General features: G+C 33.5%; 1 protein-coding gene and 1 long non-coding RNA gene across 2 annotated transcripts; one reads left to right on the plus strand and one right to left on the minus strand.

Annotated features, from left to right (window-relative positions):
- Positions 1-1,278: 1,278 nt before the first annotated feature.
- Positions 1,279-27,867, plus strand: LOC133174858 (diacylglycerol lipase-beta-like). Its single transcript, XM_061309965.1, has 14 exons — positions 1,279-1,440; positions 2,801-3,295; positions 5,894-5,984; positions 6,417-6,535; positions 8,566-8,736; positions 9,146-9,272; positions 9,537-9,620; positions 10,286-10,435; positions 10,646-10,773; positions 12,222-12,363; positions 19,988-20,119; positions 21,106-21,212; positions 22,662-22,681; positions 26,440-27,867. Exons 1-14 carry the CDS (start codon positions 1,346-1,348, stop codon positions 26,610-26,612), a joined length of 2,034 nt encoding a protein of 677 aa, XP_061165949.1. The 5' UTR covers positions 1,279-1,345; the 3' UTR covers positions 26,613-27,867.
- On the minus strand, positions 23,314-24,829 carry LOC133174859 (uncharacterized). The gene is made up of 3 exons (XR_009719199.1): positions 24,587-24,829; positions 23,892-23,960; positions 23,314-23,775 (listed from the first exon to the last, which is right to left on the minus strand). It is a non-coding gene; the product is annotated as an uncharacterized LOC133174859 (long non-coding RNA).

Consider the following 27,867-nt stretch of genomic DNA (forward strand, 5'->3'; position numbering starts at 1 on the left):
GGGTACAGTGCATATTTGTAAACATCTATCATTAAATTTTTTATTCTTTTATCTTTTCCCTTGTATATTTCTTTTCGACAGACTGTCGAGGTATATTACCCAGGATGCACACATTATCAGGATCTGGCAAACTCTTCAGTGCCATGTTTATTTCACCCAAACACACAGGTTGTAATACGAAAAAAACAGGTCAATCATAGAACTTAGAAAAACAGGTCCCATGACCAATGCTCATTAGTTAACTGTTTTCTCAAACTCAGTCTCGTTCCTTAATTTTTTTGATTTTCAAGAGACACTCAGCTAGCCTTGTGTCTCCTGAAAATTAAAAAAAAAAATAAAGAATGAGAGTCTGAGAAAAACTGTTTACTATAACGAGCATTGGTTATGCATGGGACCCATAATTTCTCAGTTCTATGATTGATTCTCCCCCTATGTGACATGACAGCCATCACACTCTCTGTCAATCTGATAACTCTCCTAGTCTGGCCTCTTGATACTGATGTTTGAGAGAGGATCTGGTGGCATACACAATGAAATACAGGGAATCCACTTGTACCAACCAGTACAGGTCTTTTTCTTCACAAATTCTTATAATCTGCCATGCCCAGTCACACACAGATTTGTAAATAATAACAAACAACATTGTCTTTCTGCACCCAATATATACAGCATCTCCATGATCTCAGTGCAAAATAAAAATGAATGGGTAAGAATAAATTTTAACTACATGCAGCTAGGTTAATTTTAATAAGGCATGTGCTCTGACTCTTTAATGCACTATCCCTATGAACAGATACAAGCCAGAGTTGGAGGAATTCTGCATCAATTCACAGTGAATTAATGCAGTGAATCAAAATTTGTTAACTTTTAAATTAATTCACAAAAAAATATTGTATTGTTGAAGCTAGGGATGTTATGTGGGTTAAATATTGTAAGTAAGTTAATGAGTAGATCTAAATTAACTTATCCAGTGGCATAACTAGGTGAAAATAATGTGGATGCTTTTCAGGGCAACTGGGGCGAGGCTTACAGGAGACTAGGACAGGGCAAGTGGGGAGGGGGGGGGGCGGAGTGATGGGACCAAAGCTCTTTGGAAATTGATAAATTAAGAGTTTGTTCAAATGAAAACCAATATTTTCCTTGATTTAAAGGTATCAAAGTTGTTTATCACTGTCTTGAAAATTCATGTCAATGAGTTTCTCTACTTACACATGTTATAACTATAAGATGCAGGATCGGCGATGCAATCGTACAAGCACGTGCTTCCGGTGGCAAGGGAGGTAAACGCATTGTTGTCAAATAGTAGTGTCAAACGAACGACGATGTAATATCACAGAACTGCAAGATGCCTGGACTGATTGCTTTTAACAGAAGATGGGGAATAGGGTCAGATGATTTCGTCTTCCCAGAACTCCTCGAGTTATGTTTGCGTGTAATTTGGTAAATTATTTTCATAATTGATGATCATACACCAATGCGTCATATCAAGACCAAGTATATTGTAGCCTATTATTCCGAGATTCCTCTGACTCTAACCCCTGCTTTTATATTGTGACATGTCTCCCCTGCACATGTCACAATATAAAAGCAGGGGTTAGAGTCAGAGGAATCTCGGATGAGTAGCCTATATATGTAGCTCGTATGAAATATAAAGTTTAACATGATAAATCTGCTCTTCTCTTTAGTGTAAATGCTATGCCATAATTTATATGCAGTTCATGAGTAAAAACAAAACTAGAGGATATTAAATCTAAGTCTCCTAAACACTTCTTTTATTGAAGACGCATATATACCAGAAACAAATTAGGAAGCTATTATCTCATTTTGTCCTCCCAATATGCACTAAAACATTTTACACGGAGAGGAGAAAATGCAACAGACCAGACCAGGATTCAAACCCTGGCCTCCTGAATAACTACTCAGTAATTAGGTTCTCTACCAACTGAGCTATCTGGCCGTCTCACTGCCACGTTCCTCGATCCTCCGTAAACGTCTTCACTCCTGAGAACACCTGTCACTTTCAGGGAATGGTCATGACACCAAATGTAGTCGGAGAGGAAAAAATGCTGCTAACCAGGCCAGGATTTGAAACCTGGTCTGGTCCATGGCATTTTTCTGCTCTCCGGTTACTGAAAAAATATCTGATCTGAATTACCAGTCAGGTACTCTACCAACTGAGCTACCTCAGGCCACCAGCAATTGAACCCATCTGACTGCCAAATTTCTACCAATATGAAGTTAAGCATCAATTTTTAATTAATATGTAAATCATATAGATTAGTGATATTCTCTGCGATTCATATCCTCCTTAATTCACATCAGTATTGTCCTAGCTATTACTGTGTTACACTGTAACAGAAATGGAGAAAACTCTAAGTAAGACCCAGGATTTAATCTAGGGGGCACTAGAACTTGACCTGCTATCTGGCCACTGCTGAACGAACATGCCTGAATGACCAACACATTCCACTCTACTTAAATGTCTTCCCTCCCCCCTCCCCCTTTTCCAACACCACCTAAAGATGTGTAACCAACCCAGACTCTTTCTTATCTGGTCTTTCACCTAGCTGTCAGTTCCAGGGCATGGCACCAAATGAAACAAGGGAGAAAATGTGATGGACCAGAATTCTAACCTGGTCCCCCTAGGCAAGTGCTCTACCAAATGATCTGGTCAGGCTACACTGGCAAACAAACCTACCTGACCTCCACACCTGTACATAATTCTTAATTAAGCTGAAATGAACCTCGAACTGAGATGAATCATATTGAGTACATGTATATTCTTAAATATGTTTTGCAGGTTAACAGTGATTGCGATTGTATATAGTGTGCACAGTGAATCCATATATCAATGCAAAGATGGAAATCTGTTGAAGATCTACTACATTGGTTTCATGGCTCTGCTAAGTGTGGCAATTATAATATGCGCATGTATAGTGTATGTGAGTAGCCGAGGCACTATCATGATAACTGGCCCCAGAAAAAAGCTTGCCAAATTACTGTATTTAAAACTAGTCATCACAGTTCCAGAAATTGTCTGGAACATTCTAGGAACATACTGGTCATTTTTACGTTCCAGTAACTGCCAGGTTTTTGTTGTTAAGACCGTCCAGGGGGCAGTCCTCACAGGATGGATTTTAGGAGTGTTGGTCATTATAGGGATAATAGTAGTGTTTGATCCACTTGGAAAATTAAATAAGATAAAACCTAGGATTTCTGGTGAATTACAAAGCAAAGAATCAACACAGTTTTTAGAAGGTGCTATGAGTGCTGCCAAAAAGGCCTGGGAAAAAAGGTAAGGTTCACTTTTAGATTTGATAATTTACACACAATGTGCACACATGCATTTACATTTTACAAAAGGGTAAGAAAGATCAGGAAATACTTAATTTAAGTTATCGTAACACTGTTTCTTTGTTACTCAAATTTCCTGTTCACATGCATATAGTTTCCATTGAAAGAATGTGTTCAATTGATATCCTAGATTAAGACTTTTTTTCTACATGTGTAGTTGGTATATATAAACTTAAGTTTTGAAATGAATATATTTCAAGCTAGTAAGCTTTTATGTTCTCTTCTTTCCAATACATTTTTACTGTAAATGATACGAATTAATTAAGGAAAAGATTTAGTAGATTACATGGATTACTTGATTATAAGGGAGTCAATGGGATCACCAATTTTACTTCCTTTAATATAACCAAGATTTTTTTTATCCGTATAAGGAACATAGTGTAGCCTTCTATGGGATTCACAAAAAATTCATTATAACCAGGATTTCCTTCTAAGCAAGTTCTTTTTAATTGATTTTACTGTAACAGTATATACATGTATAAATTTAAATCTCTTTTTGGCTTACAAAATGAACTAAATAAATACATATTACTACACAAGTGTGATAAAGTTTTTGCAAATAGCTAATAAAAACATGAGATGTTTTTTTCTACTACTTGAAGAAATAAAAAACATCAACAAAACAGCATTGATATAAGGGCATATCCTATTTAATTTTACAGGAGCAGTTTTAATAAGGAGTAAAATATTCCAAAGATTTGGAGTATTCAGTTATACAAATGTTGTTAATTAAATTGTTAAGTTACTTATTGTAGAGTTTTCAGCTGAAACTTGGTTAAAATGTATAGCCCAGCCTGAAGTTTTATTAAATTCTCAATAAAAGAGATAATGCATAGGTTTTATGCAGTAGTTCTGTCAATCTTTAGAATATTCTTCTTATTATATCATATGTATATAAAAAATAAAATGTTATGTCATTGTGCTAAAGCTGTATTGTTGATGTTCTTTATAACATCTACATTTGAACTTCTGTATCTCGAACATGGATATCTTGAATATCATGGATATGTGGAAGTGACTGGGAAGTCCTTACCATGTATTTCTTAAGTATTTTACCCTCAATATCTCGAACCCCTTGGATATATTGAAGTTTTTTCCTCGGTCCCATTGAGTTTGAGATAACAAGGTTTGACTGTAGTAGTAAAAAACAATGACATACTATGATAATGTACTGACTATAGTTTGTCATTGGTACTAAGAATGTATTAGAAATAGAGTCTAAACCTTCTTCATGTAAAAGGTATACCTCTTATGTGTTTTGTTTGGCTCATTTGCATAGAAACACCCATATGTAGCCTTAACTCACCTGTGTATAGAAACGTTATGTAACAAGCCTCTTTTCCAGATGTAGACTTTTATGTACCATTAGTCTCTTTTCGAGATGTAGACTTTTATGTAACAAGCCTCTTTTCCAGATGTAGACTTTTATGTAACAAGCCTCTTTTCCAGATGTAGACTTTTATGTAACATTAGTCTCTTTTCCTGATGTAGACTTTTATGTACCATTAGTCTCTTTTCGAGATGTAGACTTTTATGTAACTAGCCTCTTTTCCAGATGTAGACTTTTATGTAACATTAGCCTCTTTTCGAGATGTAGACTTTTATGTAACAAGCCTCTTTTCCAGATGTAGACTTTTATGTAACATTAGCCTCTTTTCGAGATGTAGACTTTTATGTACCATTAGTCTCTTTTCGAGATGTAGACTTTTATGTAACAAGCCTCTTTTCCAGATGTAGACTTTTATGTACCATTAGTCTCTTTTCCAGATGTAGACTTTTATGTACCATTAGTCTCTTTTCGAGATGTAGACTTTTATGTAACAAGCCTCTTTTCCAGATGTAGACTTTTATGTACCATTAGCCTCTTTTCGAGATGTAGACTTTTATGTAACAAGCCTCTTTTCCAGATGTAGACTTTTATGTAACAAGCCTCTTTTCCAGATGTAGAATTTTATGTAACAAGCCTCTTTTCCAGATGTAGACTTTTATGTAACATTAGCCTCTTTTCAAGATGTAGACTTTTATGTAACATTAGTCTCTTTTCCTGATGTAGACTTTTATGTACCATTAGTCTCTTTTCGAGATGTAGACTTTTATGTAACGAGCCTCTTTTCCAGATGTAGACTGTTATGTAACTTTAGCCTCTTTTCCAGATGTAGACTTTTATGTAACAAGCCTCTTTTCCAGATGTAGACTTTTATGTAACATTAGCCTCTTTTCGAGATGTAGACTTTTATGTACCATTAGTCTCTTTTCGAGATGTAGACTTTTATGTAACAAGCCTCTTTTCCAGATGTAGACTTTTATGTAACATTAGCCTCTTTTCCAGATGTAGACTTTTATGTACCATTAGTCTCTTTTCCAGATGTAGACTTTTATGTAACAGGCCTCTTTTCCAGATGTAGACTTTTATGTACCATTAGTCTCTTTTCCTGATGTAGACTTTTATGTAACAAGCCTCTTTTCCAGATGTAGACTTTTATGTACCATTAGTCTCTTTTCGAGATGTAGACTTTTATGTAACAAGCCTCTTTTCCAGATGTAGACTTTTATGCTGTTGTGTACTGGGGGATGAACAGAGCAAGGATGCTTTTGATGAAATCAGTCAACTTCTAGCAGATTTCTTCCAGGTACAATATTATTGATTAACTCTAAATTAATATTTAGTCAACTTCTAGCAGATTTCTTCCAGGTACAATATTATTGATTAACTCTAAATTAATATTTAGTCAACTTCCAGCAGATTTCTTCCAGGTACAATCTCTCTGGTTACTTAAATACCTGGTAACTCTAAATTAATTTTTAGTCAACGTGAAGCAGATTTATTCCAGGTACAATCTCTTTGATCAACTTCAAGTTTATTTCTGAATCACTGTACCTCTTGTGGTTAGCTCGAATTATGAATAAGTTTGATTGAACATGGTTTGAGTGAGTAAGGTTGTATAGTTGTTTTCCATTTCAAACAATATGAAACTTTTAAATTACATGCACACTTGTTTTATATATATTTATAGTCCTCAAACTTTTGAAAGTTGAGAACTACTTTGATGTCTTATTTTCAGGACCTGGACTTGGTGCCTACTGATATTGCAGCTGGTCTAATCTTAGTACAAAGGGATCAGGAAAAACTCTTCAACAGTGGTGGCAAGTCTTACAACACGTTTGCAGAGCTTCAAACAAGGTCAGATTCAAATAATTCAACACTTCTTCTAAAATATAGCAACAAGCTATTCTTCTTACTGGCAGAAAATGCAGTGATGCACTTTGAAACTATAATAAACTTGAGTAGGGCATTTGTTTAAACATAATTTATGTCATTGTTGTAAGCCACAGGTTTTTATATGCCCATCTTTAGACGGGACGTATTATGTTTTGGCATTCATGTCCGTCTGTCTGTCTGTTAGCTTTTCTCGTGTCTGGCTCAGAACTTTAATACTATTAGGCCTAGGATTATCAAACTTTGTCAGCTGATACTTCTTGGGTAGAAAGTGTGTCGCGCACTAAAAGTAGGTCGCTCTGACCTTTAATTAAGATGCTATGGCCAAATATGGAAAAATCCTGTCCGGCTCATAACTAGAAAACTATTAGCATCAAACTTGGCCAATTTATGCATCTTAGGTAGAGGTGTGTCGCGACCTATTTCAAGGTCACTGTGACCTTTAATTTAAGTGAAATTTAAAAATAAAACTGTCTTTTTATTATTTGATTACACAATCCCAAAAAATGCAAGAGTGTTGCAGTATCCTTATTAAAAATATGTTAAATCAAGAAAATACTTATTTTTTCATTATATACTTTACAGCAATCTATAACAAATGTAATGTTGCAAGAGAAATTCCACCTCTCCCATGGGTGTAATTATCAAGCACTGGTCAAGGAGAATTTGATAACAGAAAATTGCATGTCAAATTAGAGAGAAATTAATGTGTTGAGTGTGTGGAGCTAACTGGTAGAGCATCTCTGATCAAGCAGGTGTTATCTATATCTCCTGGGAACTGGGTAAAAAGAATCGGCCCTGTTGGATTAAATAGTTGGCTAGTCTAACTTTGAAAATGAATTTGTTGAAAAGTAATTGAAACTTATTTGATATTGTATAATAAATTAAATTGATATTGTATAATAAAATAATTGATATTGTATAATATAATTAAAACTAATTATACTTTGGGGGGGGTGTATTGGAATCAGCATGTCCGTTGTCTGTATGAATTGCAGCTTAAAACCAGTCTGACATTAAATCTAAAAATAATCAAGTATTTTTAAAAAAATGTTTTAATTATGGTAGATAGTCCCTACAAATCTAAGAGTAATGCAGGAAACTTATTAAAAATATTGCATCAAGATTACACATTTTTTTTTCTTTTTATAAATGTTTGTAACAAATAAAAAAAAAATCTTTGTTTTCAAATTTAATATCAGAATGACATAAATATGCAGTTTTATTGCACTACAAAGTAGATAGTATCCAATATAGATCTATTTATCCGTTGGGAGTAATGAGTGGACATGCATCCAGATAAAGATTAATTAATGAGTTCAGTGTAGGAAGGCTAGCTGTCTCAATCATTCTGTTAGAGGATCTCTGATCAAGCAGCTCTTATATGTATCCTTTGGGAATTAGACAGAAGAACTGCTTGTCAGTTTATAGCATATGTCATTTGATGGCCAGCCTTTTATTTTTGATATTAATTTGATATAGATTAAGTTGTTAAGACTAAATTGATATTGTTTAATATGATATTTTAATTATTTTTTTGAAAATATCAATCAACAAATTCAGAGCATCATGTCTCACAAATCTGAAAGCTGGAAAGGGGGGGGGGGGCTGCAGATGGGCATTTGTCAAGCACTAACACAACCAGTAGAAGATCTATAATGTAATATTTGTTATAATTAATGCCTACACCACAGGAGATGTATAAACAAATATTATGAGGAATGCAAAAATCACTGAAATCCTTGTATCAAGGTTGACATGATTTTTTTGCACTCTAAACTGTTTATGACAATTGAACAATATTTGACGGGCGTATCATGCTGTGGCGAGGCACTTTATGTGTATTCTATTTCTACAAACAAGCCATGGGTTTTGTGTCCATTCGAATGGATGCAAAACCTTTGGTTTGCGACCTTTGTAGAAATAGAATGGACACAAAACCTGTGACTTACGATGATGAATTTATGTTAGCAGATATTTGTCATGTTGTTTAGTGTAAAAGCACCTGTTGGCAGCAGCAATGATACCCCCATAGGCCCTACCCCCTGGATGACTTCCACAAACATGCATCACTACATGAAGTATGCAGCAGGCAGTTATGGGTGGCCTATGTATATGTTTACTCATCTAGCAACTGGGCTCTGTCGACTTTGTGGGGCATGTAGGTAAGGGGGTACAGTATATTAGGATACACAATGTATACTGTAAACCAACTATTATTTGCGTCATCTTTTATTCGCGATTCGTCAGTTTAAAATCAATCCGAGACGATTAATTTTCGCGACTGAAGAAACATTCTATACAAATACAAAGCAAAATAAATAGTTTGCGGCAATTATTATTCGCGACTTAAAGTATGTCGCAAAACTCGCGGATATTTTTCGCATGCGAATAAAAGTTGGTTTACAGTATTTTGATATGAGACCGATTACTGGGCTCTCTTGACTTTGTGGGGCATGTAGGTAAAGAAAGAATGAACAAATACAGTATGATGCAATGTTCAATGTTCTGACATGATGACCCATTTAATACTGGGCTCTCTTGACTTAATTACCAATTTTGTTTTACACTAAGATGCCACACTTGTTACCATGGAGGTGAAGTCATAGATGACAACTGTTGTCAATGTCACACGGCGGCCATTAGGCGACAGACAAACATAGCAGATCAAGACCTCCCCTATGTCACCTTCCATAACAAGGCAAGTGATTTAGCTTTGGTGAACTCTAAATCATAAGAAACAATGAACCCCACCCACTATGCATCATGTATTTTAAAACCTGCTGAATTTTAGTGTAAGCGGTACAAAGGGGTATTTTCCTATGTCTTTTTATAAACACACAGGAATGATTCCAAGAACTGTTGATGTCTATTGTGCAGTGATGTAAAATCTGAGGGTTAAGATGCATTGCTTCACCATACTTCTGTTACATTCCATGTTATAAGACAATCTGTTGGTTTGTAGATTTTTCAGATCCCATTCTATGTAGCAATAGACAGAGCTCACCAGACAGTGGTCGTGTCCGTCAGAGGAACTTTATCACTGAAGGTAAACACAACCTGTTCTGATCAGAATTCTTATTAAGATCATTTGTAACACATTTGTTTGTTAATTTATGAAATTTGAAACTATATCTAAATGATGGCTTATATACATATACCCTTTTCATAATTTGGTAGATAATTTAAAATTGATTTTGTGCTTAAAGATACTTGACCCAAAGGGCATATGCCCTCTACAATGTACTAGCCCAGATTAAAAATTCACTGGCCCCAGACCAGTGGGACATCAATTATTTTGGGCCCTGTAATTCATAATTTACAGCCATATACAAGTACTTTTTTTTATGACGATATGAGTATTACCATCACCTTTTCCGATATAATAGGTTATATACAGTAAAAACTGTCTTATCCGACACCTGTACAATCTGTTCCACTGTGAATTCTGACCTTTATTTTCATTCCCATTTTACTATCTTGAGTGGTTTTTACACTGTGTAATCTGACATCTGTCTATTCCACCGTAAAATTTGTCTCCCATAGACAGGTTTCACTGTATATCCAAAGTTAATAGCTCTGAGAAGATTCCCATAACTGGCATTGGTCTTGAAAGCTTGTGCACAGAAATCATTGCCAAATGTGGATTCACATCCAGTTTCCTTTAATTTTTTCATTGTTTAAGATTGTGTTGTATGTGTTTTTTTGACACAGGACGCTGTGACAGATATGTCTGCAGAATGTGACCCTCTTGAAATGTTAGAGGATGGGAAGGCACACCGAGGCATGCTCCAGGCAGCTAAATACATCCAGGAACAACTGCAGTCTAAAAGCATTCTAGATGCAGCATTTCAACAAGTTCAGGTGAGAATGTACTGTATATCAACAACTGCTGACTAAAGCTATTCTAGACACAGCATTCCAATGATTTCTGCTGAGAGTATACATGTAAATCAACCTAACATATGACACTAAACTCTCATTGTTATCTAGAATAAACTCTTCATTAATATCCTGTGGAAATATTTCTAACCAAGGTCTGGGATTACATTGATATATATATATATATTACAGGGTGCTGGACTGATGATTTGTGGTCATAGTTTAGGAGCTGGTGTAGCCTCATTATTAGCTCTGTTACTGAAGTCTGATTATCCAGATGTGCGGTGCTTTGCTTATTCTCCACCTGGAGGTCTTTTGAGGTAGGCTTAAAAGTCATTTCTTATAAAGGGGCTTAGGCACAGATTTGAAGTTAATATTATTTTTCAAAACTTTTTGATATAATATCATGACTTACATGTTTCTAAAGCATTTCAGACCAATATATTGTAAAAGTGCATTTACAAACTTCATAAATATGAAAATTTTGAAAACAACAAATTTCAGGATACATTTGATTGACACACACCCCCACACTTTCAGGAAGTATAATTTATTCTTAATGTTTAAGAAAATTAGAAAATTTGTTGTGTGGTTATGAAAAATATTAAAACTATTATCCAGAAAATTCAAAGTAGAAATGTTAGAAAGCAAAACCAACACACAAGCATTGTCAGTTTGTGTTCATTGATGTGTGCTGAGTTAACAAATTGAACACACCTGGTAAAATGTAAACATAAACAATAAGAGATCTTGTGCCCATGTATACAAAGACAGATGTTTGACCTAATTTTTTGAAGAATGTCATTGTCATTGATCAATGTTTTAAGAATGTGCAGATAAGTTCAATTCATTAAACTGAAGTTATTTTTGGGAAAAAAAAAGAAAATTAAAATTGTAAACCAAATGACAATACAGCTGTGTCCAGGCCCCTTTAAGGTATGATTAGAGATCACTATCAGAGATTTTAGAGGTAGAATATTAGGTAATTTCTCTAAGAGTTAAAGGTACAACCCATTTTTGTAAAGGAGAAATTCTAGTAAGTAATCTCTCAAGATGTTTGAATTCAAGATACTTTCTCCTTTGGACTTTAGGATTTTAGTCTATTTTTAGGTATGAAACGACAAGTTTAGTACAGGTGTCTTTAGCAAAAAAAAAATCACAACAGAACTATAGTTGCTTAGATTTATAGGAAAATATTCTGATGTACTATAAAGTCTCATTTTTCCACATCAGGGCCACTGGAAGCTCTGGTAGGACCACAGTATGGGTTCACATTATAAACAGGGATATATAGAATTAGATACCTTAAAAATTATCTTGTAGAGAAAGTACAATTAAGACAAGATCCCCTTGTAATTCAGATTCACATTCGTTAAGAGTTGTTGTCCAGGACTGTAATGAGCTATCAGTCCAGAATTTTATAACCTGTCTCCTAGCTTGGCTAATGGAAAAGGCAGACTGAGGAAAAGTTCCTCTTATACTGAAAGTAAAATTTATCATTTACATTTTCTTTACTCCCTGACATCCAGCAGTCATACTGTCAGCTTGACTGTGATGAACACTGCCAAAAACTGTTAAATTACTCACTGTTGAGTGTAGAGATCAAGTTCTAGGGTGGGGCTTTTGAAAATACATTAGACATATACATGTAAAATTGGTTGCATGCTTATACCAAGAAAAGAGCTAGAAATTTTAGGACAAATCAGACACTTAATTGGATATTATTATAAATATTGAATCTTTTTCCATGTCCTGTTGTTTGTTCCAGTTACAATGCTAGTGTTTTCTGTCGAGACTTTATTTGTTCTGTGATTCTGGGAAAGGACTTCATTCCAAGATTAGGTCTTGTTTCCATGGAGGATTTAAAAGCAAAGACATTACAATGCATAGCTAATTCCAAAATACCAAAGGTAAATCATTTCATTACATATCTACCAAAAAATTGATTAATTAACACTTTTGTAATTTTTTCATAAACTATGCTACTTCTCTAATTGTCTGTTGGGTTCAAAATTAACTTTTATTACCATGAGAAAACTTTAGCTACTTGCAAAATTATTTACTCGCAAAATCGAAAATTCACTAATACTTTTAAGAAGTTATTCAATAATGGTATATTTAAGCTTGAGTTCAATGTAAAAGTTACTGCACTAAGGGCACTTTATGGGAGGTAGGGCTCAAAGGATTGAGAATTTCACGGTCAACTGTGTTTTAATTAACTTATTTGCATATGAGTAGAAACACCCATACCTAGCCTTAACTCACTTGCATATTCTTGTGATGTCCATTTAGTACACAGTTATCAGTGATTATTGTAATATTATTCTGTACCAACTTATTTGGATAAACTTTGCCATTAATTTTTATTCACTTCTAACATTGTATGATGTTTTGTGAAATACTATTTTATTTCTTTCAATAGTACAACACTTTCATGTATGGTGAGTGCTAGCTACTCTGTTATTGGTAGTCGGAGTTGTTCTGTAATCGGTAAATTCTGTTACTGGAAGTGGAAGTTGTTATGTTATAGAAAGTGGTAGTTCTTATGTTATTGTTCTGTTAAAGTCCCCACTGGTGAAACTGGAGGGGACCTTGCCTGTCCATCTGTCTGTCCCACTTTGTTTTTCCACACTTTTTTTCTACACATTTGCAGTATTAAGCTGATTTTGGTTTTTGAGACTTCTTTGCTGAGTTACAGATCGAAGTTTGCATTTCGTTTTGCTTGGATGATTTTTTATGGAATTAAAGCCTTCTTAATTTTTTAAAGGAAACAATATTACACCTGCCCTTAGGGGACTAGTATTTCCTATGCATTGCTCTCAAAAGTAGTGTTTGCTGTTCTGTTACTGATATTATTAGCTTTTCTGTTATTGGTAATTATAACTATTCTGTTATTGGTAGTATTCATTCATCTTTTATTTCTTCTATTACAGAGATTTTTTAACATGGCAATTGTATCTTAAATAAGTTATAAATTAATCATAGTGTGAGAAGAAAAATAAGAAAGAATACATATTGTAAGTAATGAAAAAAAATTAAAAAGAGGGGAAAAAAAAACACCACACATTCTAGCTATTCCGTACCTGGAAGTGTTAGCTATTCCCTTACTGGAAGTGTTAGCTATTCTGTTACTGGTAGTGTTAGCTTTTTATACGCCTGTCTTTAGACGGGACGTATTATGTTATGGCGTTCATGTCCGTCCATCTGTCTGTCTGTTAGCTTTTCTCGTGTCCGGCTCATAACTTTAATACTATTAGGCCTAGGATTATCAAACTTTGTCAGCTGATACTTCTTGGGTAGAAGGTGTGTCGCGCACAAAGAGGAGGTCGTTCTGACCTTTAATTAAGATGCTATGGCCAAATATGGAAAAATCCTGTCCGGCTCATAACTAGAAAACTATTAGACTTAGAATCATCAAACTTGGCCAGTTTATGCATCTTAGGTAGAAGGTGTGTTGCGACCTATTTCAAGGTCACTGTGACCTTTAATTTAAGTGAAATTTTAAAAAAAAAACTGTCTTTTTACTGTTATGTTACACAATCCCAAAAAATGTATAAGTGTTGCAGTATCCTTATTAAAAAAATGTTAAAATTAAGAAAATACTTATTTTTTTCATTATATACTTTACAGCAATCTATAACAAATATAATGTTACAAGAGAAATTCCACCTCTCCCATGGGTGTAATTATCAAGCACTGGTCAAGGAGAATTTTGATAACAGAAAATTGCATGTCAAATTAGAGAGAAATTAATGAGTTTAGTGTGAGGAGCTAACTGGTAGAGCATCTCTGATCATGCAGGTGTTATCTATATCTCTTGGGAATTGGGCAGGGGAATCAGCCATGTTGGATTACATAGTTTTTGTGGGCTAGCCTAACTTTTAAAATGAATTTGGTGAAAAGTAATTAAAACTAATTTGATATTGTATAATAAACTAATTTGATATCTTATATTAAACTAATAAATTAAAACTAATTATACTCGGAGGGGGGGGGGGTGATATTGGAATTAGCATGCGGGTTGTCCATATGAATTGCAGCTTAAAACCAGTCCGACATTGAGTCTAAAAAAAAAAATCAAGTATTTCAAAAAAAGTTTTAATTATGGTAGATAGTCCCTACAAATCTAAGAGTCAAGCAGAAACCTTATTAAAAATGTTGCATCAAGATTACAATTTTTTTTTCTTTTTATAAATCTTTGTAACAAATTGAAAAAAAAAATCTTTGTTTTCAAATTTAATTTCAGTATGACATAAATATACATTTTATTTGCACTGCAAAGCAGATAGTGCAGATCCATTCATCCCTTGGGAGTAATGAGTGGACATGCATCCAGTTAAAGATTAATTAATGAGTTCAGTGTAGGAAGGCTAGCTGTCTCAATCATTTCTGTTAGAGCATATCTGATCAAGCAGTTCTTATCTGCATCCTTTGGGAATTAAACAGAAGAACTGCTGGTCAGTTTATAGCAATTATTTCATTTGATGGCCAGTCTTTTATTTTGAAATTAATTTGGTATAGATTAAGTTGTTAAGACTAAATTCATATTGTTTAATATGATATTTTTATTTAATTTTTTGAAAATATCAACTAACAAATTTCAGAGTATCATGTTTCACAAATATGAAAGATGTGTGTGTCACTGTTGTGTGTGTGTGTGTGGGGGGGGGGGGGGGGGGGGGGGGCATTTGTCAAGCTCTAACACAACCAGTTGAGGATGAGGATCTATAATGTAATATTTGTTATAATTCATGCCTATACCACAGGAAATGTATCAACAAATGTTATAAGGAATGGAAAAATCATGGAAATCCTTGTATCAAGGTTGACTTGATTTTCTTGCACTCTAAACTGTTTGTGATAATTGAACAATATTTGACGGGCGTATCATGCTGTGGCGAGGCACTTTTTAGCTCACCTGAGCTGAAAGCTCAAGTGAGCTTTTCTGATCACATTTTGTCCGGCGTCCGTCTGTCTGTCCGTCTGTCTGTCCGTCTGTCTGTCTGTCTGTCTGTCTGTCTGTCTGTCTGTCTGTCTGTCTGTCTGTAAACTTTTCACATTTTCGACTTCTTCTCAAGAACCACTGGGCCAATTTCTACCAAACTTGCCACAAAGTATCCTTGGGTAAAGGGGATTCAAGTTTGTTCAAATGAAGGGCCACGCCCTCTTTCAAGGGGAGATAATTAGGGTTTAGTGAAAAAATAATGGCATCATTTAAAAATCTTCTTCTCAAGAACCGTAGGGCCAGGAAAGATGAAACTCATGTGGAAGCATCCTCAGGTAGTGTAGATTCAAGTTTGTTCAAATCATGACCCCCGGGGGTAGGGCAGGGCCACAATGGAGAATCAAAGTTTTACATAGAAATATATAGGAAAAATCTTTAAAAATCTTCTTGTCAAGAACAGCAAAGCCATGATGAGTCATATTTATATGGAAGCATCTTCAGGTAGTGTAGATTCAAGTTTGTTCAAATCATGACCCCCGGGGGTAGGGCGGGTCCACAATGGAGGATCAAAGTTTTACATAGAAATATATAGGAAAAATCTTTAAAAATCTTCTTGTCAAGAACAGAAAAGCCATGATGAGCCATATTTATATGGAAGCATCCTCAGGTAGTGTAGATTCAAATTTGTTCAAACCATGACCCCTGGGGGTAGGGCAGGGCCACAATGGAGGATCAAAGTTTTACATAGAAATATATAGGAAAAATCTTTAAAAATCTTCTTGTCAAGAACAGCAAAGCCATGATGAGTCATATTTATATGGAAGCATCCTCAGGTAGTGTAGATTCAAGTTTGTTCAAATCATGACCCCCGGGGGTAGGGCGGGGCCACAATGGAGGATCAAAGTTTTACATAGAAATATATTGGAAAAATTTTAAAAATCTTCTTCTCAGGAACAGCAAAGCCCTGATTGATGTATTATTATGTGGAAGCATCCTCAGGTAGTGTAGATTCTATTTTATTCAAATCATGGCCCCCATGGGTAGGATGGGGCCACAATGGAGGATCAAAGTTTTAAATAGAAATGTAAAGGAAAATATCTTCTGAAGAACTGCAAACCATGATTAGTCATTTTGTTATGGAAACATATAGAAAAAATATTTCTTCCCAAGAACAGGAAAGCTATGTTTAGTCATACTGATATGGAAGCATCCTCAGGTAGTGTAGATTCAAGTTCAAATGATGACCCCTGGGATAGGGAGGAGCCACAATGGGGGATCAAATTTTTACAAAGGAATATATGGGAAATTTTTTTAAAATCTTCTCAAGTACAACAAAGCCATTTGTTATATTGACATGGAAGCATCATCAGGTAGTTTAAAATTCAAGCCCCCCCCCCCCCCCTTCCCGGTAATCTTTTCAATACTGAACTGATTTGTGCTTTTGCCCAGCCAATGTGCTCAGGTGAGCGATGTGGCCCATGGGCCTCTTGTTTTGTTACTGGTAGTGTTCGCTGTCCTATTATTGGTAGTGTTAGCTATTCTGTTATTGGTATTGTTAGCTATTCTGTTACTGGTATGTAAGCTTTTCCGTTACTGGTATTGTTAGCTGTTCTGTTGTTGAATTAGCTATTCTGTTATTGGTATTGTTAGCTATTCTGTTACTGGTAGTGTAAGCTTTTCCGTTACTGGTATTGTTAGCTGTTCTGTTGTTGATAATATTAGCTATTCTGTTATTGGTATTGTTAGCTATTCTGTTACTGGTAGTGTAAGCTTTTCTGTTACTGGTATTGTTAGCTGTTCTGTGGTTGATAATATTAGCTATTCTGTTATTGGTATTGTTAGCTATTCTGTTATTGGTATTGTTAGTTATTCCGTACTGGAAGTGTTAGCTATTCTGTTATTGGTAGTGTTAGCTTATTCTTTATTGGTACTGTTAGCTATTCTGTTATTGGTAGTGTAAGCTATTCTGTTACTGGAAGTGTTAGCCATCCTGTTACTGGTAGTGTAAGCTGTTCTATTATTGGTAGTGTTAGCTATTCTGTTACTGGTAGTGTAAGCTATTCTGTTATTGGTAGTGTTAGCCATTCTGTTACTGGTAGTGTAAGCTATTCTATTATTGGTAGTGTTAGCTATTCTGTTACTGGAAATGTTAGCTATTCTGTTATTGGTATTGTTAGTTATTCCGTACTGGAAGTGTTAGCTATTCTGTTATTGGTAGTGTTAGCTATTCTTTATTGGTACTGTTAGCTATTCTGTTATTGGTAGTGTTAGCTATTCTTTATTGGTACTGTTAGCTATTCTGTTATTGGTAGTGTTAGCTATTCTGTTATTGGTAGTGTAAGCTATTCTGTTATTGGTAGTGTTAGCTTTTCTGTTATTGGTAGTGTTAGCTATTCTGTTATTGGTAGTGAAAGCTATTCTGTTACTGGAAATGTAAGCTATTCTGTTATTGGTAGTGTTAGCTATTCTTTATTGGTAGTGAAAGCTATTCTGTTACTGGGAATGTAAGCTATTCTGTTATTGGTAGTGTTAGCTATTCTGTTATTGTTAGTGTAAGCTATTCCGTTACTGGTAGTTTTAGCTGTTCTATTATTGGTAGTGGTAGCTATTCTGTTATTGGTAGTGTTAGCTGTTCTATTATTGCAAGAGGTAGTTTGACTGTTGTTAATGTTAGCTGTTCTGTTATTGATATGGTAGTTGTTATGTTATTAATAGTTATCTGTTATTTATAATTGTATCTGTCCTGTTATTGATAGTTGTTCTTTATTGACATTGTTCATGTTACACTACAGATCATGTCACATACATTATATAATGCAGTGGTAGCTGTTCTGTTATTGACCCTGTGGGATTTTTGTTACAGTAAAGGATTTTAGTGGCCGGGGTATGGGAGCTGTATTGTAGCTTTAAGAATGAATTATAATGGTAATTGTTCAATTGTTGTATGTAACCTGTACTCTATTAACAGGTCTAGGCGGCCTCTGTTTTTGGAGGATAGATTTTATCCTCTGAAAACAGAGGATAGCGGTCTTGCCACCTACCGGAATTTTCAAAACTAAGGGCAGTTAACTCTTAACCAAACAAATAACAGCAACTCTTGCATATATGAACCGTACAATGATTTCGAAATCAAAACAAATAAAAGGTACAATTTCCTATGATGATGGATAATTCAGATATTAAATCAATATAACTATATTTTTGTAATTGCCGTCAATCAGTTATTCAGTATACAGCTTGGAAAACAAATATTGCACTTACTTACCTGCGACTGAGGTCAATTTATAACCACGCTGATTTTCCAGTACCGTAATTATGTGATAAGCAGTTTAGAAATTTTGATGAACATTTTTTTTTGAAAAATTAAGTTTAGTCATGTATTATTTCTTTCATTTAATAATTCTTTAGCACATCACTTTGTAATATTTTATTTGTTTATGTATACACATGGCTGTATGAATATATGTTAATTTCTTAGTAAATATGTCAAATTATTTATTTTATTTACTTATGCTATTCAAATTATTTATTTATTTTTATAATTATTCATTCAATCCATTTATACTTTTATTTGCTTAAATTATAAGGCAGAGTATATTTTGCGTTTTAAATACGCTTAAAATGCGTTTCATTTTGTGTTTCCTTTTTTTGAATTAAAAGAAAATATAACAGAAATATTAAAGTCCTTTTTTATTTGTCTAAATAGGGAAAAAGCATAAAAAATAAAACAAATTAACAAGAAATATTCAGTAATAATGGAGCGCAAAAAGTGCTAACTTTGAAAATAAATTGCAAAATATCTAGACATAGGATCTCAAATCGCCACATACAATCGATAGTTCAATGTTTGAACTTTTATTTGCATGTACTCTGGTGCTTGCACTTTTTGATTAAAGGTAGGCACGGGGTGTTTGAAAATTACCTGTGTTATTCTCTGAAATCGGAGGATAAACTATCCCACAATGCAACGGGGTTTCCATATATGGTAAAAATTTTGGCTGCCATATTGAATTTAGCTATCCTCCAAAAACGGAGGCCGCCCAGACCTGATTAATGACCCTGTGGGATTTTTGTTACAGTACAGGATTTTAGCGGCTGGGGTATGGGAGCTGTGTTGTAGCTGTAAGGATGACATTATAGTGGTAATTGTTCAGTTATTGTATGTAACCTGTACTCTGTTAATGAACCTGTGGGATTTTTGTTACAGTACAGGATTTTAGTGGCCGGGGTATGGGAGCTGTGTTGTAGCTTTAAGAATGAATTATAATGGTAATTGTTCAGTTGTTGTATGTAACCTGTACTCTGTTAATGACCCTGTGGGATTTTTGTTACAGTACAGGATTTTAGTGGCCGGGGTATGGGAGCTGTGTTGTAGCTTTAAGAATGAATTATAATGGTAATTGTTCAGTTGTTGTATGTAACCTGTACTCTGTTAATGACCCTGTGGGATTTTTGTTACAGTACAGGATTTTAGCGTCTGGGGTATGGGAGCTGTGTTGTAGCTGTAAGGATGACATTATAGCATTAATTGTTCTGTTATTGTATGTAACCTGTACTCTGTTATTAACTCTGTGGGATTTTTGTTACAGTACAGGATTTTAGTGGCCGGGGTATGGGAGCTGTGTTGTAGCTGTAAGGATGACAGTCCAATCTCGGATCTGGAGGACACAGCAAATCTTGTTGAGGAGAACAGGACAAATTCCTCCAAGAAATCAATAGAGGTAATCTGAGTTCTGATGGTATAAGAAAAATAATCTGTTAAATCTTAATGTTAAATCTGTTAGATAAAATAGCTTGAAAGTCCAATATAAACTACTGATGACATTATTTTCATTTAGGGAATGAATTTAATAGCTTCTCAAGTAATACTTTATAACCTGGGTTGGGGCAGTATTCACTTTTTAAACCACAGAATGGTTTATAGAAAGTGTAAATTGTCCCAACCCATGTTATACATGTACATGTATAACTTTGGTAGATATTAAGTTTATTTCTTAAAAATGATTTCATATATATATATATATATATATATATATATATATATATATATATATATATATATATATATATAACCTAATTTTCTAACCATGCAGATAGATTTTGCATTACAACCAGAATGGATTTTTAAATTTTATATAAATTTATTTATAGAAATTTTATATGTTTATTCCAAATTTTATTGTCTGGATTGAAGATGTCTGATTCTGAAATTTAGGTTATACAAACAGGTAAAATAACAAAAATGTATTTCCACCAATGAGCTGTTGTGTTTAACAAAATACGGTTTATTTTATATATTCTCCTTATTATAAGAACAAACTTGTGATAGCAATTTCAAAAATGTGAGTCAATTTATTCAATCATTCATTCTTATTAGATCTAACAACAACTTGCAGTATATAACAGTATATAAAGTTAAATTCTTAAGTTTTGACTTCATAAGGGTATCAGAACTATTGAATGACTTGTACAATCTAGATCAGGATACTCTAGATATAAAAAAAATTAATCTGCTTACTACAGTAAAACAAGGTTACAAGGAACATTCTTATAATGAATTCACCCTTATAGCTATGATTTTCATTCCCAGTAGTATGAACTAGTGGATCTAATGAATTATAATTATAATGAATCAAATTTATTCATCTGTGGCATTTGGTTATAAGCTTGTTTTACTTACATGTATTTGTAATCGATTTATTTACAGCAAGCAATCCAAAACACAATACAGGCACGTGAAGAGTACAAGATAACACACACACCTATGTACCCCCCGGGACAGGTCCTACACATACAGGAAGTGGATACAGAAAGGTAAACAGTGGGTCACTTAAATAAATAGATAACACACACACCTATGTACCCCCTGGGACAGGTCCTACACATACAGGAAGCGGATACAGACAAGTAAACAGTGGGTCACTTATATAAATAGATAACACACACACCTATGTACCCCCCGGGACAGGTCCTACACATACAGGAAGTGGATAGAGACAGGTAAACAGTGGGTCACTTATATAAATAGATAACACACACACCTATATACCCCCCCGGGACAGGTCCTATACATACAGGAAGTGGATACAGACAGGTAAACAGTGGGTCACTTATATAAATAGATAACATACACACCTATGTACCTCCGGGACAGATCCTGCACATACAGGAAGCGGATACAGACAGGTAAACAGTGGGTCACTTAAATAAATAGATAACACACACACCTATGTACCCCCCGGGACAGGTCCTATACATACAGGAAGTGGATACAGACAGGTAAACAGTGGGTCACTTATATAAATAGATAACACACACACCTATGTACCCCCCAGGACAGGTCTTACACATACAGGAAGTGGATACAGACAGGTAAACAGTGGGTCACTTATATAAATAGATAACATACACACCTATGCACCCCGGGACAGATCCTGCACATACAGGAAGTGGATACAGACAGGTAAACAGTGGGTCACTTATATAAATAGATAACACACACACACCTATGTAACCCCCCCCCCCCCCCCCGGACAGGTCCTACACACACAGGAAGTGGATACAGACAGGTAAACAGTGGGTTGTGATGGAGGCATTTCATTTATAGATAATTTAAATAGATAACACAAACACCTATGTATCTGACAGGTAAATAGTGGGGAATAATGGAGGTGTGACACTTATAGAAAACATTCATTATCCTTCTCCATGCCTTCTGTTTAGATTGGAAAAATTTATTTTCTGAATGATGCAAAGGGCTTTTCTAGGAAAAATAAACAGAGAAGGGTTGTTTTCCTTGTCACTGTAAATATTGGCATGAAAAAGAGCCTCATAGCTCAATGGCCAAAAGTGTTGAGTGCATGCACTGTCTAAATCTGGATCCTTCCACTGGCAAATGTGACATCCCAATACTCTGGTTTCATTAATTCTTAGGGATTAAAAAGAAAGTAATTGTTGAAATGTGAATTTAAGGACCGCTACCACATCCTATTCTATCATTTGTGAAATTTGAAGATTTTTGATCTCCATGATCTGACTCGACCACAAAAAACAACAAAAATAAATATTGTAGATATTGATAATGTTGCACTGGGATAATTTCATTGATTTGTTATCAAAAGTGAAATTGTTAACAATGAAATAAATGAAATTTAATCCCTAATGAATATTTCTGCCTTTACAATATTCAAAGAGAAATGATTTAGTGCACAGTATGAGTAAAACATTGTCCAGTGCAAACAATAACAAAGGATTCTTTTTCAGGAAATGTTTTGAAGATCCGGATCCCCATATCGAAAATGAATACAAAAATAATACAAGAAAAAAATACTAAAATAATACAAAAAAAGTATATTTTTAATGACCAAATTTGGAACCCTCTAAATCTTGGTTCCAATTTAGGTCAAAAATAATAGACTTTTTAAAAGCCAAACACAGAAAAATATATTTTTAATATACTTTATTTTTTCGAAATAATACAGAAATGATACACATGACCTGTAAAAACGTATTGTTTTTGTACTTTTGTATTATTTCTCTATTTTCCTCTCCAAAGTATAAAAATAATACAGTCCATAGAAAAGTATAGAAAAAATACAGAATGTATTAATTTTGTATTAGCATATATTATTTTTGTATTTTTTCACCTTTAAGAATTAAAATACAAAAAAAATATAGAATATATTAATTTTGTATCACATATATTATTTTTGTATTTTTTCATCTGGATAAATTAAAAGTACAAAAAAGATATAAAATATGAAAATAATACAGTACACAAAAAAAGTATGAAAAAAATATAGAATGTATTAATTTTGTATTAATTTGTATTGTTTTTGTATTTTTATCAGCATGAAGGATTTTATTTCAAAAATATCAAAAAAGTACAAGAATGATAGACAAAAAATACATTTAAATGCTTAAAATAATACAAAACAGAGTTTTAAAAACTACAAAAATGATCATGGGCAAAAATTGTTATTTGAAGAAAAGGGGTTGGAGATTGAGGTTCTTAATAGCATCTATTGATTGTTATTCAAAAATCTTTTATTTATTTGAAATATTTGTTAAATAACAATTTTAGTAACTCAGTCAGATTACCTTAAATGTACAAATAGCTAATTAAAAAGTAATTAATGTGGCCAGGCTACTGATTCAGCTACCAATTGTAGTCTTTCTTTTTACATATAATCTGCTCTTCAATAGTCTTGATATTTTTCACAAGTTTAACTAATCCTGTTTTCTTTGTATTTTTACCACATGTTTCGATCTCTCTGCTTTGCTGTTTCTTTTGTATGGAAAAGGTAGAGGAGTGTTTACTTTGTTGCAGAAGTCCATCTTCAAATCACAAAACCTGTCATCTCATCTGACTTCATCACTGTGAAATATAGAACAGAATGATATAATGATAAAATTTAATGAACCATTACCTCAACAAAACACACATTTTCACATCCAAAATAATTCTATATAGATTTTGTTTAGCTCACACACCTGCAATACTTTCTTGAGAGGGATCTTCTTCCTCCATGACTAATCAGCTTTTCTTCAATGTTCTGCTGACTAAAATTAACAATAAATATAAATTGAAATTCCAAAAGATCCAGCGGAGTTCACCAAATTCCATACAATTGTACCATTGAAATTACTTTTCTTTAATCTGGGGTTTCTTAGGGGACAACCATTTGATTTGACAATCTGGAGAAGAAAAAGGGGGGGGGGGGACTGATTTATAAAATATTTTTAAAAAAATATTTGTAATAAACAATCTGTCCTTGAAAATGTTGAAAGAGTAAACAAAATGTGTGCCCCAATGTTATTTAAATAAACTGCCCCCCCCCCGAACCCAACCTACCCCCCCCCCCCGAAAAAATTGAGTTTATACAAATTACAGAATTGTTTTTGAAGGGAAAATAAATAATTCGTCTATGGTAAACTTGAAAAAATTGGAATGAAATAGAACTAGGAAGCCAAAGGCTTGAAAATTACCCCCATCTTCCACCCCTCTCTCCCCAATCAGAATTTATCACAAAAACCCTTGTTCCCCATATGGCCAATAACCGTACTATTTTATCTTTCTACAATACTACAAAATGGGTAAAAAAGGCATTCTTTGTTCCTCTATCTTTGTACTAAGTTATTATTTAAAAAACTGAAACTTTAATGTGCTAAAATATACATAATCTTACCGCAACTGTCGTTGTTTACACCAGAAAAGTCCAGATATGATGCCTAAAAAACGTCAGTCTCCTTATGTATTTGCTTTCCTTGGTTCATATATATGATCCTGTGTACCATTATTATGCTGCACTTCTGTTTTTCAATCCATTTTACTCGCGAGCAAATGAGAGTTTATTCAAAATCACCTCCAGCTTTCTCAACACGTCCCGGGAAGAATTTTCAAAATGGCGTGGGTGAAATATTGTTGACCAATCAGAGAAGAGTACGGAAGAGTTTTAAAATCTGACCAATCATATTGTGTCACATATACGAAAATTACCGATGTTCAGAACGGAACAGTTAGAGAAAACATATTTACATGGTTTTAAATATCTTGAATCAATTGAACAAACCTAAAATTATGTTAGAAAAAAACGATGTTCAATTTAATTATCAGAATCATTTTTTATTCCTTACGGAATTTACCGATTACGAAACATCGTTATTTCCGGTCATTATTTCCGCTGAGAGCAGCCATTTTTATATTCAAGTTGACCTGTGAAGTAGACCATAAAGTTCAAATATAATGATCAAAACGAGCGGGAGATACATAATATATAGCCTTTTTGATGGACAACTTAACTCATACATACGGTACCAGAGATTGAAATAATGTTTAACAACTATCCTTTACACCAATTTCACAACATTTTCTATATTATTTTATGATATTCTTTCGTAATAATTTCTTATTTAATTTTTTTCTAAAAGCGGATAATTAAATAGTTCTATTCCATGTAATTGTAATACGTACTGAAGTAAATATATAATGTATACTACGTTGAGTTGTATAGTCAAGAAAACATCGTAGGTACTGTATTTAGTGGAACTCTTCATGTTGTTTGTTTTGGTTTTGGTTTTGGTTGGGATGTGTTTTCACGGGTAAATCATGTTATTTCTTTGAGTAGTATAACATGTACTCGTCTATTGTTAGCCTGCAGGTGGCCACCTGTGCTGTTGGCGATAGTTGTAAACACTCGGTTGTAAACACGCTGTAAAATTTTCAACACAAAAAGAAAGTCTGAAACTCTGAAACTTCAAAATTTACCGCGTGTTTACAAGTATCATGTACAGCACAGGTGTCCCCTTAGACGTATCTATCTCTTTCCAAATGACAATTTCACACCTAGTAAAGACATGTTTTAAAAATGAAATTGTTTAGTTAACAAATTTAAACTACTGAAGTTTTCTGTTCTAAATAGCAATTAAATGTAAATAGTATAAAAGCAACCTTTATAGCAGTGGTCTTAATTAATAAAATCTGAGAAAAAATATTAATTCCAACAGACTTATTGCAAGAACTTCTGTAAATTTTCCTAAGTTCAAAGAAATACAAATTTCAGTAAAAGAAAACACTAAGTCCAAAATAAATATAAAAAAAATACATACTGACTGTATAGTATTTTTTGAAAAATTATTAAGTCCAAATTTAATACAAAAATAATACAGACTAACTGTATGTAATTTTCTGTAAAATTACTAAGTTCAATTTTAATACAAAAATAATACAGATTAACTGTATGTAATTTTCTGTAAAATTACTAAGTTCAATTTTAATACAGAAAAAATACACTTGAAAAAAACTAAGTCCACAAAAATACAAAAATGATATACTGAAAATAATCTAAGTCCCAAAAAATACAAAAATAATACCCTGTAAAAAATCAAAGTCAGATTTTAATACAAAAATAATCTACCTATTTGTTGGTGATACAAAAATAATATATTTTTTCTGTATTAATTTTAAACAATACGAAAATGATTGTATTAAAAATATATTAAAAATATACTTTTATGTATTATTTTTTGATATGGGGGCCCTCTTACTTTGCTGAGTGGAAAGATCCCAAGGATTTCACAGAGATTTTAGTTTGTCCAGAAATGGTGTATGATCACTTCCCTGATAAAGTACTGAAAGCACTGGAGCAGCTCAGTCAGAAAAACTTCACCCCTAGATCCAAATTCAAGAGCCAATCTGCGGATACAAATGTCTAACCATTGTCATTTGTTGAGTTTATTTTAGTTATGAATAATGCTTGTGTATTATTCATCAACAATAATTATCCTGATAACCGTAGAAATAATCCCCATGTTTATGGTTTTTCTACTTTTTGTAATTAGCATACTTAACTGAGTGAATATCCACATTAACAGTATACATAATTTTATGACGCCAAGAGCATGCAGGACATTCTCAAATGGTTATAAAATTTCTTTTTTTATTTGCAATTTTATTCTGTTTGTTTTATTCATATTTCATAATGAATTGGTGCTTTATAAAAGGTATATACATATGTATTATTAAACCATAATTAATTAATCGTTGGATTGTTTTGTGTAACAAACATTGTGAAATGACATTTCGTCTTCCACATACAGTTCAAATCTTAGAGTAAACTATAGTCCCTAAGTTTAAAAGTCAATCAGTACCATATCTTGATGCCTAAAAAAATATTTGTTGCAAGTGGTAGATTTAGAAAAAGTCTGGAAGACTGAATATGGATATAGTTTTAAATTTAATTGTTATATATTTTTAACCTCTTAGTGAACCAAATATTTGCATGTATATTTGCTTTATTAATTTCTAAATGACCTCATGTATCCTGAAGTATATATTTTTATATATGTAGAAGGAATGACAATTTGTTGTACATTTTAAGGCTCCATTTCTTTATCCTCATTTTTTATTCATTATGCCTCCTTTCTACATGATAGTAGGGAGTTAGAATATAGAATCTGTCTGCTTGTTCATCTGTGTAATTGTGTCTTGGAATATAAATATGTTTCTTTTTGTGAGCTGTTCAATGGAATCTGTACTTGATTTAATGTTTGGATTTCCTAATTAATGTAAAAAAAAATGTGCTGAAGATCAATATAGTAAGAACATTTCAAACTTGGTATATTATATTATAAAGCAGACATATCACTAAATTTTGACTATCTTTATTTCAAAATCGAGATTGAACAACTGGACATCATATCTTTAATAATACATGTATATCACAACTTAACATATTTTTGCATTTAATGATCACCATTTCTATTTTTTTTTTTTTTTAGACCTTATTGATAGATGACTGATTGATATACTTATTCAATTTGTATAAAGAAATGAAGATATAATCACATGCGTGCACAATATCAATGTCACAGTCATGATGTGATAAATGCTCACTTGATAAAATGTACTTCCAGTTTGTAAGGAACTGTAAGACAGTTCTATTTGAGAAATAAAATTGTTGATGATTTA

The sequence above is a fragment of the Saccostrea echinata genome, unplaced genomic scaffold (assembly GCF_033153115.1).
Source record: "Saccostrea echinata isolate AGI-Se365-2 ecotype Australia unplaced genomic scaffold, CSIRO_AGI_Sech_v1 ptg000060l, whole genome shotgun sequence".
Classification (NCBI taxonomy): domain Eukaryota; kingdom Metazoa; phylum Mollusca; class Bivalvia; order Ostreida; family Ostreidae; genus Saccostrea; species Saccostrea echinata.

Coding starts and splice junctions, on each gene's coding strand:
- LOC133174858 (XM_061309965.1), top strand. CDS start 1,346: ATGCCTGGACTGATTGCTTTTAACAGAAGATGGGGAATAGGGTCAGAT. Junction 6,536..8,565: donor TTTGCAGAGCTTCAAACAAG/GTCAGATTCAAA, acceptor CATGTTGTTTAG/TGTAAAAGCACCTGTTGGCA. Junction 9,273..9,536: donor ATGTCACCTTCCATAACAAG/GCAAGTGATTTA, acceptor GTTGGTTTGTAG/ATTTTTCAGATCCCATTCTA.